This window comes from Musa acuminata, chromosome BXJ1-3 (assembly GCF_036884655.1).
Source record: "Musa acuminata AAA Group cultivar baxijiao chromosome BXJ1-3, Cavendish_Baxijiao_AAA, whole genome shotgun sequence".
In the NCBI taxonomy this organism is placed as follows: Eukaryota; Viridiplantae; Streptophyta; class Magnoliopsida; order Zingiberales; family Musaceae; genus Musa; species Musa acuminata.
Genome location: NC_088329.1, coordinates 33,225,001 through 33,238,586, shown reverse-complemented (window position 1 = coordinate 33,238,586; position 13,586 = coordinate 33,225,001). Strand labels below are relative to the sequence as shown.

General features: G+C 37.9%; 1 protein-coding gene across 1 annotated transcript in view; it reads left to right on the top strand.

Annotated features, from left to right (window-relative positions):
* The first annotated feature begins 442 nt into the window (after positions 1 to 442).
* Positions 443 to 13,586, top strand: part of LOC103978460 (probable starch synthase 4, chloroplastic/amyloplastic) — a 15,498-nt gene continuing 2,354 nt past the window's right edge. The window contains exons 1-12 of the mRNA XM_009394252.3: positions 443 to 724; positions 2,709 to 2,931; positions 3,797 to 3,875; positions 3,961 to 5,005; positions 5,129 to 5,180; positions 5,739 to 5,861; positions 5,955 to 6,030; positions 6,125 to 6,309; positions 6,444 to 6,638; positions 6,745 to 6,816; positions 8,204 to 8,413; positions 13,376 to 13,501. Coding sequence (XP_009392527.2) covers positions 594 to 724; positions 2,709 to 2,931; positions 3,797 to 3,875; positions 3,961 to 5,005; positions 5,129 to 5,180; positions 5,739 to 5,861; positions 5,955 to 6,030; positions 6,125 to 6,309; positions 6,444 to 6,638; positions 6,745 to 6,816; positions 8,204 to 8,413; positions 13,376 to 13,501 — 2,517 coding nt within the window. The 5' untranslated portion in view covers positions 443 to 593. The remainder of the gene's footprint in view (positions 725 to 2,708; positions 2,932 to 3,796; positions 3,876 to 3,960; positions 5,006 to 5,128; positions 5,181 to 5,738; positions 5,862 to 5,954; positions 6,031 to 6,124; positions 6,310 to 6,443; positions 6,639 to 6,744; positions 6,817 to 8,203; positions 8,414 to 13,375; positions 13,502 to 13,586) is intronic.

Genomic DNA, 13,586 nt, shown 5'->3' with positions numbered 1-13,586 from the left:
TCCTGATCAATGCGGGTGATTTCTAGTTGATTAATTCTACACTTCGTCGACTTGAAGTGTGGATGCTGTCGTGCTCTAACTCGGCCATTTTTGCCCTTACGGTGTCTTCTATAATTAGGCTGAAGCGATTGGCTGCAACACCCGATTTCACGTGCATCGCACACGACGACAACGACCGCCACGATATCACGACACACCGTTATGACCTCGTGATACGAGCACACCTTTGCTCACCCTTCTTTCTTTATCCTATTCCTACGGTCCAGATCCTTCGATCTAGTTAAATGTCGTTGTCCAGGATATCGATCGACGGCCTCGATCGATGGGCTTCTCAATTGGAGCCCCCTATCAACGGTCAATTCCGATCCGCTCAGACGCAGAAGACACCTGCGGAAAAGGCAGATTAAATATCCGAAGGAAGACGGCAAAGCAACGAAGGAAGCGCTGCCTTTATATAAAGAGGAAGGGAGGAGATCCGTTTCTCGAGGATTCTCTTCTCGCTTCGTTTCTTCTTGTGGCGATGGCCATCCAAGAAACCTAACTGCTCTCCGTGTTTCTTCTTCTGGTGTTGTGCTTCTTGGAGCTCTCCTCGCATGGCGTCGGAGGCGTGCTCCCTGGTTCTCGGCCGCGGGCTGAGCTGCACCAAGCCCCGCGCCCGCCCCCCGATCGCACGCCTCCGCCCCTCGCTCCGTGTCTCTGGCAAGATGCGGAACAGGAACTTGAGGTCCGCCCTCCCCGCTTCCTTCTTGATCGCGTAGGTCGGTTTCCAAACGGCCGATTGGGGTTCCCGTGATTTCTCACTGGCGTTGTCGGCAGTTACGATGTCTTGAGTTTTCTTGTGACGATTGGTGGTCTTTACTGGAAGGTTTCGGCTTAGAGGAATCGTTGGTTTGGTTTGGTTTCTCGAGCTGGGGTTCTTGGTCACTTGCACTTTCTTGCTTCTACAGATTTCTGCTTCAAGAATCGTTGGTTTGGTTTCTTGAGTGGGGTTCTTTGGTCATTTGCAGTTTCTTGCTTCTTCTTGTGACTTTGATCGCTGCGACAGGATTAATGAAATCTGCTTTAACTACGGAATTGGTGAATCATTTGCTTATCCGGTAAAAAATTGTAGTACAAGGTTAGTTTAGATGATACTTGATGAAGAAAACAGAAGAATAAACAAGACTGGTCTTCGGTAGCTTAAAAATAGCAATAGAATAATAATTCAATTTCATCACATATTGTACCCAGATATACATCATCGAATCAAAAGTTAGAGCAGTTGAAGTTTCCAGTATTATGATGGAATAAGCTCATTTTAGGTGAAATATCAGTCAGTATGTGACACCTCAATTAGTACTTCAGTTAGTTTAGATGACACTTGATGAAGAGAACAGGGGAATGAAGAAAACTGGTCTTCAGTAGTGTAAAATAGAAATCCTATTATAATTTACCAATTTCATCCCACATTGTTCCTAGATATACATCATCAAAATAGATAGTTAATCCTGAAGCTTCCAGAATTATGATGAAAGATGCACATGTTAGGTGAAATATCAGTACCCTGGAGATGGGAGGGGTTATGATGCTTTTGGGCCGCATGGTTTCATGCTCGTTATGTTTGAATTATTGTATCAGTAGGACTATTGGGCCAGTTTATGACACAGTGCAACCACAATCTTGTCGTATTAGCATGCAGAATGCCCAAACTAATTTTGTACAAACTCTATCCACATGGAAAATTCTTGCAATGGAAATGGTCCAAGTTCAAATTCGGTTTATTTAGTGTTTGGTTGAGTGAAAATACTAGATTGGTTGAGTTATACCCAGTTTCATATTTAGTTCTATCTGATTGAGTCATACGGAAAAAACTTTCAGCTAAATAAGAAGGAAGAAGAAACAATAAAACAAAATCAACTGATTGTAATTTTTATTTTCTTTCTTCTCTCTTGAAGGATAATTTTTGCTAGTATGAATAGAAGTCTAGTTAAGAGTCCATGAGGAATGAGTTGTGATATTTACCTAATGGAACTCCAATATTTTCTTATTTTCCTATGGCCTGATGCCCATGGTTCCCTCATGACATTCATCCAACCATGGCTTCAAAATTTCTTGCTCTTAGCTCCTTGTACCTTTCTTATTGTATTATTTTGTTACAACTATTTTTCCAGTGTTTGTTCATGTACAGTCTGCTTAAGCATTCATCCTTTTGCTAGTATTTTCACTTTCAAAATTCTCAATGATACACTTTGTGTTAATTATTGGTTCTTTCAAAATACCCCTGCTTATACTGATCCGTCTATGAAATGACCTGCTAGCTTTCTTCGTTTCTTCAAATGTCTGTTAAGAAAACAAAGAAGCCTTGAACCATCCTTCCATTTCATGCATGCACACATACATATGAATGCTTACATTTTATAGCATGAAAAGATGCACATGCATAGGTGTTATCGGTACCAAAATTTCATAATAAAGAAGTCTTGAAGGGTTTAATTATTTTGTTTTATATACAAAAACACATGCATGACCTTGTTGACAAACCATATGTTCTGCTGTCCCAGTGCAACGAAAGTTAATTAAGTCCAAATGAAAATGGTAATATGTTTGTACTTTTTATACCATAATTTGATTCAAATTTACTGTGAGTTAACTATATAACTTTTTTGTTTGTGAAGAATTATTGTAATATATCATAACTGCTGTTTGGGAAAATGCTTTATCGTATACAGTTCCCAGCAAAAGAGACAGCAAGCTAAAAGAGTTCCTTCAAGGCAATTTCCACTAAATATGGACACTCAATCCCATAAAAATAACAACAGTGAAGCTCAAGAATCTAGTATTGCTGGTATATCACGGTCAGGCGAGAAAACTATATCAAGTGATGATGCTGACTCTGATATTAACAGGGAGATGAATGTGGCAGTGTTGACCCCTGAAGAAACTAATATCGTGGTAATGTACTCTCTTTGTTAACTTTTGTGATGCATCTTATTACTTTTGGTAATAGAGACACTTAATTGCAATTTTTTTTTTCTTTTTTGAACTGTAGAGGTCATTTTGACAGCATGTTTTGAACATCATTTGGTGTCTTACCTTTTAGCTATCATGGCTCATATAAGACTCTATCCCTTGGATCCTTCTCTTTTGAGATTGGTTCCTACCTTTTGTCTTGTTGCAGTAAATGGTTGGTAGAATACAGTTGCCGTCAAGATACGGCAGGTTGCAGATTTGTCATTGGAATTCGTCTGCTTCGACCTAATCTATAGAGTGGCAAATCACTTGCTAATTATTTTCACTGTTCTTTGTGTGCATAGACTACATATTGGGACACCTTTTCTGTTGGGTCTGTTATGACAAATAGGAAGGTTTCATCAACTGATGCAAACAAATTTCAAAATATTTTTACCATGGGGAGATATATTCTTCCCTTGTTTCCTTAATTCCTCGTCAAAAAGTTAATTTTTACTGTGAGGAGATATATTCTTCCCTTGACTATTACTCAGTGGTCAGCTATTTTTTGTGTACTTATTCAATGTGTTTGTTCAGGAACAGCCTCTCTATAAATATAAAGGTAAGGCCTATATTGACCCTTCCCAAACCCACATTAGCAAAGTATTGTGAACTAAGTTCATCCTTTTATTAAATGCATTAGATGATCTTTTCCAATATTGCTTGTCTACCTTTTGTTTTTTTCTCTAGATTGATGCTTATTGATTGCTTACAACAACTTATATATCCAATTGGTGCACATACTTAGTTGTTTTGATCATATTTTGTCAAGGAGTTGAATTTTATGAATAATATGTTTCTTCCGCAGATTGAGAATGACGTCAGACAATCGCATTCAAGCATTCGTCTAGAAGACTTAATATCCATGATCAGGAATGCTGAGAAAAGTAGGCATTCTTATTTGTGCTTCCATGCGAAGTTGTTACCTTTATCTTTATAATTCGTTTGCCACTTTAATAATTTGTTATGCAGATATTTTGCTTCTTAATCAAGCTCGAATTCATGCACTTAAAGAACTTGATAAAATTCTTTCTGAAAAGGAGGCTTTGCAAGCTGAAATAAACAATTTAGAGATGAAGTTAGCAGAAACAGATGCACGAATTAAAGTTGCAGCTCAAGAGAAGATAAATGTGGAGCTACTCGAAAGGCAGCTTGAGAAGCTGAAGAATGAAATGTCCTCAAAGAATTCTGTCAAGGAAGGAAAGCATGGTATACTTGACCGTGAATCTCCCCTTGTGTTGGAGCTTAATGATCTCAGAAAAGAAAATGAATTTCTAAAGGATGATATACAGACTCTTAAGTTGAAACTTGCTGATGTTAGTGAAACAGAGGAGCATGTATCATTGCTAGGGAGAGAACAATCTGCTTTAAAGGCTTCCTTTAGAGAGCTGCAATCTCAATTTGCAAATGCTCAAGATGATGTTTCAAAACTTGATTCTCTGCAATGTGAATGCAAAGGTTTGTCGATCAAGGTTGAAAATTTACAAGCATTGTTTGATAATGCAAGGCAAAAGTTGGACCATCCTTCTTTAGATTTACAACAATATCATGAGCTGCAGAAGAAGGTTGACAAGTTAGAAGCGTCAATAACAGAAACAAATATGTCAAAGTTTCCATCTGAAAAGTTTCACCATTTTGATGAGATTCTGCAACAGAAAATTGATATATTGGAGAAACGATTGCAGGAGTCTGATCTAGAAATACATTCCCAAATTGAGATGTTTCAAGAATCAGTTAGAGAATTTCATCATACACTAACTAAATTAAAAGAAGAAAGCGAGAAAAGATCTCAAAAATCTTCATTGGAAAATATGCCTTGGGAATTCTGGAGTCGTTTACTGCTTATAATTGAAGGTTGGTTACTTGAAAAGAAAATCTCACCTAATGATGCTAAGTTGTTGAGAGAAATGATATGGAAGAAGGATGCTCAGATTCATGATGCATTTTTGGCAAGTAGGAGCAAGAATGAGCATGAAAAGGTGGCTACGTTCCTCAAGTTGACGTACTCTCGCAAAAGGTTGGGTTTCTTGTTGCCATCACGGGTAGATGTGATCTATATAACATTATCATATGAAACAGTATAACATTATAGTGTGAAACATGTCTACATTTACTCTTTTTTTCTGTTTCACTTATGCAGCCCAGGATTGCACATAATCCATATTGCAGCAGAAATGGCTCCAGTTGCAAAGGTGAGGCAAAGTCACAGTTGAAATCAAAATGATTTATGTTTATGATAAATTTGGCAATATGCTATTCCAAGTTTAACTCATATGTTCCGTGTCTTTCAATTTGAATACATGTCAAATTGGTTTTGAGATTTTTTAGATCTTTTGTTTTAGCTTTTGAAGTACCTTATTGTTCAGTCAGCAGAAGAAGCTTTCGAATAAAGTTGAAGTACCTTTTGTCTTTTAAATTGAATCCAAGTTATTTATTGTTGCAAATGAATCAGCAAGATAAGGTAGCTTGGTCACTAACTAATGATGATAGGTGCTAATTTGTTGAAGTACTTTGTGAATGCTAGACTGTTGTTTTAGTTTTCTGTTTCATTGTTTTGCTCTTGAACCAACTTCGTAAGCATCCGCTCAAAGTCAAAGGAATGTGAGGCCCCTCTAAACATGTCTGTTTGACTATAAGGTTGTTGCCTGTGTGTAAATTTATTTAATCTGTTTTGTTTAATTTGTATTTTTGTTAAACTCAACTTCTCCGTTCTTTTATCCAATCATGTTCTTATCTATTTATGTGTTTAGGTTGGTGGCTTAGGGGATGTTGTGTCTGGTCTTGGTAAAGCACTACAGCGGAAGGGACACTTGGTAGAAATTATCCTTCCAAAATATGATTGCATGGAGCATGATCTTATCACTGACCTGAAGGTATATTACTTGCTTGTTACATTGTATTGTTTCTATCTTTTGGGAAAACGAGCTGTTTCTTCTACTAAATTCTCAGTTTGGCTAATGTTGCAGGCTCTGGATGTTGTAGTACAGTCTTATTTTGATGGACGGACGTTCAAGAATAAAATTTGGATTGGGACTATTGAAGGTCTAAAGCTTGATTGACACAGATTTTTAGCCTTTAATCTAAAAGAAGTGATATATTTTTAACAAATTGAGGTTCACAAGAATGTGATTTGCAGGTCTGCCTGTGTATTTTATAGAGCCTCATCATCCAGCTAAGTTCTTCTGGAGAGGAAAATACTATGGAGAGCATGATGACTTCAAACGTTTTTCATTCTTTAGCCGTGCTGCTCTTGAATTGCTCTATCAAGCTGGGAAAAAACCTGACATAATTCATTGTCATGATTGGCAGACAGCTTTTGTTGTAGGCACTAAGTACCATCTGCTGACATCATGTTAAATGATCGAATGCCCCTTGCTTGTTAATGGAATTTCAGTTACACAGCTGTGGTTGACATTTTCTAAAATCCCAGATGTAACCGAGTTCTTTATTTTCAGGCACCACTTTATTGGGATATATATGCTGCCAAAGGTTTTAATTCAGCTAGAATTTGCTTCACCTGCCACAACTTCGAATATCAGGGGACAGCACCTGCTTCAGAGTTGGCATCCTGTGGACTTAATGTTCACCACCTAAATAGACCTGACAGAATGCAGGACAATTCAGCACATGATAAGGTCAATCCTGTCAAGGTAATTTAAGAGACCATTATGCAAATGTCAGTGAAATAGACCTACTAAAAGTATGGAATTTTTTTTCCTCCTATTTTGTTGATAAAGCAGTGGAGTAAAATTTCAGGGTGCAATTGTGTTCTCTAACATTGTTACCACTGTATCACCAACTTATGCTCAAGAGGTGTGCACTATAGAGGTACTGATCAACCTTTCTGAAAACATCTGCAAATGTTGTATTTTCCTTTATGATTCAGATTTTTGCTTACCACAGAGCAGGATATTGTGCATGATATAAAGGTATCTGGGCATTTGGGCCTCTGCTGTCTAGTAGTTAATAACCTTATTGGAGCTGTAACTGTAAGCCTCCAAATATTTAAGTGCATGCAGATTAATGCAAATTAAGTTACTCGAAGATATCTGGGGCACCTAATCCTGTTGAGTATAATATGTGATTAGGCAGAAGAATAAAAATGTAGTGTTACATCCTGGGTACAGGGGTTTGTGCTTAGCCTAATCAGATCCTAGGTTTGGCATGGCTTGGCTAATTACACTTTAAAAGTAAACCATATAATTTCTTGATCCATGTGGATATTTCTGTTGCCTGGAAGCTTGTTATGCTTGTTTAAACTTAATGCAACTGAATCACAAAGGAGAATGAACCCTCTGAGAATATACTGATTCATTGCCAGTTTATCATTGACCCAAGAGAAAAATTGACCTATGGACTTACAGAAAATATCACCAGAAAAATAAAAAGACTAGATAGTTGTATGAGTTTTATAAAACAACATATCAAGAACATCTACTTGGTGGCTTCTTGTACATTTTCACTTGCCAAGTCTACTTGATGTGATTGATTGCCTCTACCACGGTCAACCAGCACATATGGAACAGCATCACTAGGCAGTTCAGATCTTTAAAGCATTTCTTTTTCATTTATATGGCATGAAAGTTAAACAAGGTCCTTATGCCTACTTATCACATGAATAACCGCAGCTGAGGTTGCAACTCAGTAGGAAGTTCTTATTTTCATGCATATTATGCAATTGTTTGTAGTTTCTCAGGTTTTTATCATATAGCAAATTAGTGTACTAATACTAGATACTTGTCTTGATTATACGAGTTGTGATTATAGTTAAGTTGTTACTTATTTTTTCTTCTTGATGATGACTGAGACTTCAATTATAGTAGTCTTCACTCTTCATAGTTAAGAAAATTCTCTTAAGTAACAGGTCCCTTTTCCACTGAAATATGTTTGTTTCATTGTTCAATCCAGGTATATGGTCCATGGGATACCCCAGAAGTTCAGCTTATAATGTTTATCATTGATAACATTGTTTATGTCCTCATAGTTGTTTCCTTATTTTAATTGTAATGAGCAATGTCTAGCTCAATATACCTTTTGGTTTATACTTGAAATGGTTGTCCTTAAATGTCAGATTTTATTTCTATAGTCATGAACTGCATCTATTTTACTAAAAAAATGCTTTTTGGCTCTGGTTTTTGACTTATTTAGTATTTAAACATATATGTGTAGCTTCTTTGACTTTCTGCTCTTACTGATGTGTTGCTTCTTTTGACAGGGTGGTCGGGGACTCCATGAAACATTAAAATCTTCTTCTAAGAAATTTGTTGGGGTTCTTAATGGTATTGATACAGATGCATGGAATCCTTCTACAGATAACTATATCAGAGTTCAATACAGTGCTGATGATCTTCAGGGAAAAGCAGAGAACAAAGATGCTCTAAGGAAGCTTCTTAAGCTTTCCAGTTCAAAGGTTACTCAACCACTGGTAAACTTCTTCACATCAAATTAAGATATGCTATCTGATTACTGCCTTTTAGGTCCTTCTGGTCGTGTATTTGGACAAAGTTATAAAGCTTGAGTATCAAAGAACTTAATTTCCTTTCTAGTTACTTGTTTGTTGCAGTGATTTGGCATAGTGGTAATATGTAATGCTAATCTTAACTGTTGCCATATTTTAACCCTCTTAAACATATGAAAAGTTTCTTTTTTCTCATTATAAAGTATTCAACATATCATCAACTGAACAATCACATGACAATCGCATATAACTAGCTCTAGCTTACCTATCAACTTAACTGCATATTTAGAAGCCATTCTTCGTGGAGCTTAAGTATTGCTTATTACAAGGACCAAGAACAGACCAATAATTGTCAACAAGTGTGATATAAGGTTGATTTTGTTATTGTTGCATTGTCACTTTATTGCTGAAGGAACCCTTTTTTGGTTTCCCATTCTAACAACCAGCTACTGAATATCCAGATAACTTCAGGAACTAGTTATACTCTTCCCTTAGTCTCTATAATTGGGTTGTCTTGTAAGTATTTGTTAGCAAGATCAATTCCTACCTCTGTGTGTTCTGTTTGCATTTCTAACCAGTTGTGGGAAATGGATGCAATAGTCCTCTTGAGAAGCCATTTAATATCATCAACTCTCAGAGCTTTTATTCTCAACTGCTAAACATTTCAAAAGTTTAATCTCATTGAAAGTTATAGATTTTACTCTGAGTGTTTTGTTTTATCATTTTTCAATATGGTGGAAACAAAGATGTTTTGTGAAAAGGGTTTCAGTTTCATGTATCTAAAACATGTCTTAATCAGCATTTGATTTATGGAACAATGTAGTGCTAATGAATATATGAAATGAATGATATCCTAGTCTTGCCCAAGGTGATTGGGGTAGGAGGGATGATAGCAATGAAAATGTGGGGATCGCTGACCATTTAATGAGTCCAAGAAAACGAGGATGCGGCCTATAAAGCATCAATTCTCCAAAATGCTTGCTATGTCCACAGTTTCCATGTTAGACATTGATACAGTTGAACACTTTTGCCACATGTTGGGTAGTTAAAACATACTACTCTTTTCCATCAACAGTCATTGATATTAGTTATGGTGTGTCTGGTGGACATCATCTATAGGCTTGCAACTTGGACTTATGACTTCATGATGGTGTATTTCGTGCCAACCGACCATGCTGGTCTTTCGTCAATCCAGTATGTATCGGTCTATACAAGCATACCGACACATGGTACGTTGGAACATGTCGATAGTTCAAAAAAATATCTAAAAAATCTCTAAAAATACCTAAAAATTAGGAAAACCCTAAATTAGGGTATTTTAATTGGAACTAAATACAAATTCAGTTCTGTTTTAATAAAAAATATTAAAAAAAGGAAACGTGGATTTATCTTTTTGGGATGTTGATGAGAAGCTTTGCAGTATGTTCTAAAAGGTTCTTTTGTTGATATTGAACATGAGTGAGAATTTGTGAGAAGGAGAGAGTGATTGAGTTAGATAGTGTTAAAAAATGTGATATTGAAATAGGGTGAAAGAGGGAGGAGAAGTGGGGTTAAATAGGCATTCAAATGGATCCAACGGTTAAATAGGCATTGCGGTTGAAATCCGACCATTACCAACCGGTATAGGTTGGTAACGATCAAATTTTGATCGTTTTGCCTAGTATGAAGGATGTATCGCTCGATACACCCCCCCAACTGCTATACTGCTCAGTACAGGGCGATATGTCAAACCATGCTATATAGCATGTCTGTACTGTCCACGTCAGACACTGACACAGTTGGACACTTTTAGCACATGTTGGGTTTAAAACATATTAGACTCTTGTCCATCAGGTCACTGATATTAGTTATTGTATGTATGGTAGACATCATCTATAGGTTTGCCACATGTTGGGTAGTTAAAACATACTACTCTTGTCCAAGGTTCGCAATACCGTACCGTACCGGAGTTTCGACCTGGGCTTGGTACCGGTACGGTACGGTATACCGCTCGGTACACCCAGGTGTACCGAGCGGTATATTCAGGCGTGCCGAGCACTGTAGCAGTGCTACAGTATCGGACCGGTAACAGGCGGTCCGCGTACCGGAAGCCTGTCGGACCGGTACGTACCGCCCGTACCGGGCTGTCACGGACTTAGCTGGTTTTGCCTAAGTCGTGCGGCACCCCTGCGTGTCCGTCCGCAAAGGTCAGCCTCCCCGAAGCCTCCCATTGTCCCTTAGGACCAACAAAAGAGAGAACGGGCTAGAGAGAACGCCTCAATCGGGATCCACAAGCAAACATCTCCGAAAAACACTTTATAGACAATGCAAATTACAAACAGACTTTACAAGCTCTGAACAGTGGCACAACAAAGGGTAAAATGGTCCATTACAGACCGAGAATCTCTCGCACGTGTCCACATGACACAACCTTTATTTACAAGCCTAAAGAGGCCACCAACCCAATTAAAATGGGACTATTAAGCCTTCGGCCGCCCCTCTACATGTTGTACAAGGTATGAACATACCAAAAGACACGGACATACATAAGCATTACATCGAACACCCTGTTTCGAAGTTTGTCCGTGACAGGGCGGTACGGACCGGTACTGCAAACCATGCTCTTGTCCATCAACAGTCATTGATATTAGTTATTGCGTGTCCGGTGGACATCATCTATAGGCTTGCAACTTGGACTTATGACTTCATGATGGTGTATTTTGTGCCAACCGACCATGCTGGTCTTTCACCGATCCAGTATATATAGGTCTATACAAGCATACCGACACATGGTACGCTGGAACATGTTGATAGTTCAAAACAAATACCTAAAAATGAGGAAAACCCTAAATTAGGGTATTTTAATTGGAATTAAATGCAAATTCAGTTATGTTTTAATAAAAAAAATATTTAAAAAAGAAGGAAAAGTGGATTTATCTTTTCGAGATGTTGATGAGTAGCTTTGCAGTATGTTCTAAAAGGTTCTTTTGTTGATATTGAACATGAGTGAGAATTTGTGAGAAGGAGAGAGTGGTTGAGTTAGATAGTGTTAAAAAATGTGATATTGAAATAGGGTGAAAGAGGGAGGAGAAGTGGGGTTAAATAGACATTCAAATGGATCCAACAGTCAAATTGACGATTGGAACCAATTCATTCTGGGCCCTTGATTGATTCTGGTTGAAATCCGACCATTACCAACCGGTATAGGTTGGTAACGATCAAATTTTGATCGTTTTGCCTAGTATGAAGGATGTATCGCTCGATACACCCCCCCAACTGCTATACTGCTCGATACAGGGCGATATGTCAAACCATGCTATATAGTATATCTGTACTGTCCACGTCAGACACTGACACAGTTGGACACTTTCAGCACATGTTGGGTATTTAAAATATATTAGACTCTTGTCCATCAGGTCATTGATATTAGTTATTGTATGTATGGTAGACATCATCTATAGGTTTGTAACTTGGACTTTTGACTTCATGATGGTGTCTATATACTATATGGTATATACATGTTTGAAGTATTTGTGTGAACATTTGTTCTGTAGATGTATGGTTAACATGTTTTTTTCTTAAGTTGCTTTTATGATGATTGTATAATTGTCGATATCTTACAAAGTATAAAATCAAAACAACATAGGAGTATATATATTTATTATTTGACATGTTGTGTTCTTTTATACGATTTGTCATGTCAGCATTCCCATATTGTGTTGTATCTAAGGTTCTAAATTTCGAATGGTACCGCTCGTATCGAGCGGTATGTATCGGTCCGTCAGTAGACCAGTACACGGACCGCCTGCTACCGGGCGGAATGCTTGATCTAGCCCCGTATCGGACGATACATGGTTGTATCGGACGGTAACGATCGAAATTTTGACCGTTACCGCCCGAAACAGGTCGCCCGAAATTTTCAACCGTGACTTCCCGTTACCGGGCGGTATCAGCCTGGCTGCGGCAAGGGAAGAAGAAGCGTCAAGAGAGAAGGAAGAAGAAAGAGATAGCATTCGAAGAAGAGGGAGAATCGGGAGAACCTTGACACGTCCCGATCCGACACCGCCCTCCCTCGACGATCTCGATCCACGAGGTAACGACTAGGCGACGGCTAGGGCAGCGGAAGAGGTGGTCTCCTCCATCACCTCGTCTGAAATTTTGGGCTTCTTCGTTGTGTTCTTCACCGAAGATCGGAGACGTCTGCGGCCTTCAACGTCTTCACTGCTTTCTTCGCCAAATGCCGCAGATGAGGAGATGAAGGAGTCCACATTCTTCTCCTCGTTTGAGGCAACAAGGAGAAGAGGAGGAGGCGACATCGTTGAGGTAGCGTACGCCTCCTTTTTAGATTTTTTTTATATTATTATTTTTTTTTATTTTTAATATTTTATATAAAAATTTCAATTCTTGGTTGTATCCATCTCAATACTTTATAGGTTGTAGCTAAGGCTTCTGCAAATACAGTGTTCTTGGAGGACCAACATATGGAACCTTATGGAGCAACCTTATGCAGGGTTAATGTAAGCAGGGAGTTCATTTCTGGAAGAGTTGACACTAAACACTAAGTCATAATGGAGCAATATCACTATGGCACCAATTTGCCCTTTTGATGAGCCCAAAAAAATTCTTTTGACAATTAAAACAAAATTTCAAGAAAGAAATTCAATTTTGTTAATCACATCCATATTCATGTGACACTATTGTAAGATTTTCTTTTCATAGGTTTATTGTAAGAAATTCGTTATCCTGTTAATCCTTTTTCTTTATGAGAGATGTAGCTTTGTCTGCAGAAAATAGTAGTTTGTTTTTCTGGTTATTCCTTTGTTCATACTTAAGAATGGTAGAACATTTTTCAGAAGAATATGAAATCTTTCTTTTAATCAAGCACCATCTTCTGTGAGCTCATAATACTGCTTCTCATCTTAAAGCAAGTATTTGAAATTTCATGAACAGGTTGGTTGCATTACACGGCTCGTACCACAGAAAGGTGTGCATCTTATCAGACATGCAATATACCGTACACTGGAGTTGGGAGGACAGTTTGTGCTTCTTGGTTCAAGTCCAGTGGCCCACATTCAAGTAATGTCTCTTTTGTTGAAAAGCAGTCTATCAGTTTTATGGATGGTTCCTTATTTTCACATAAAAAATGTTTGTTAAGGTTTTA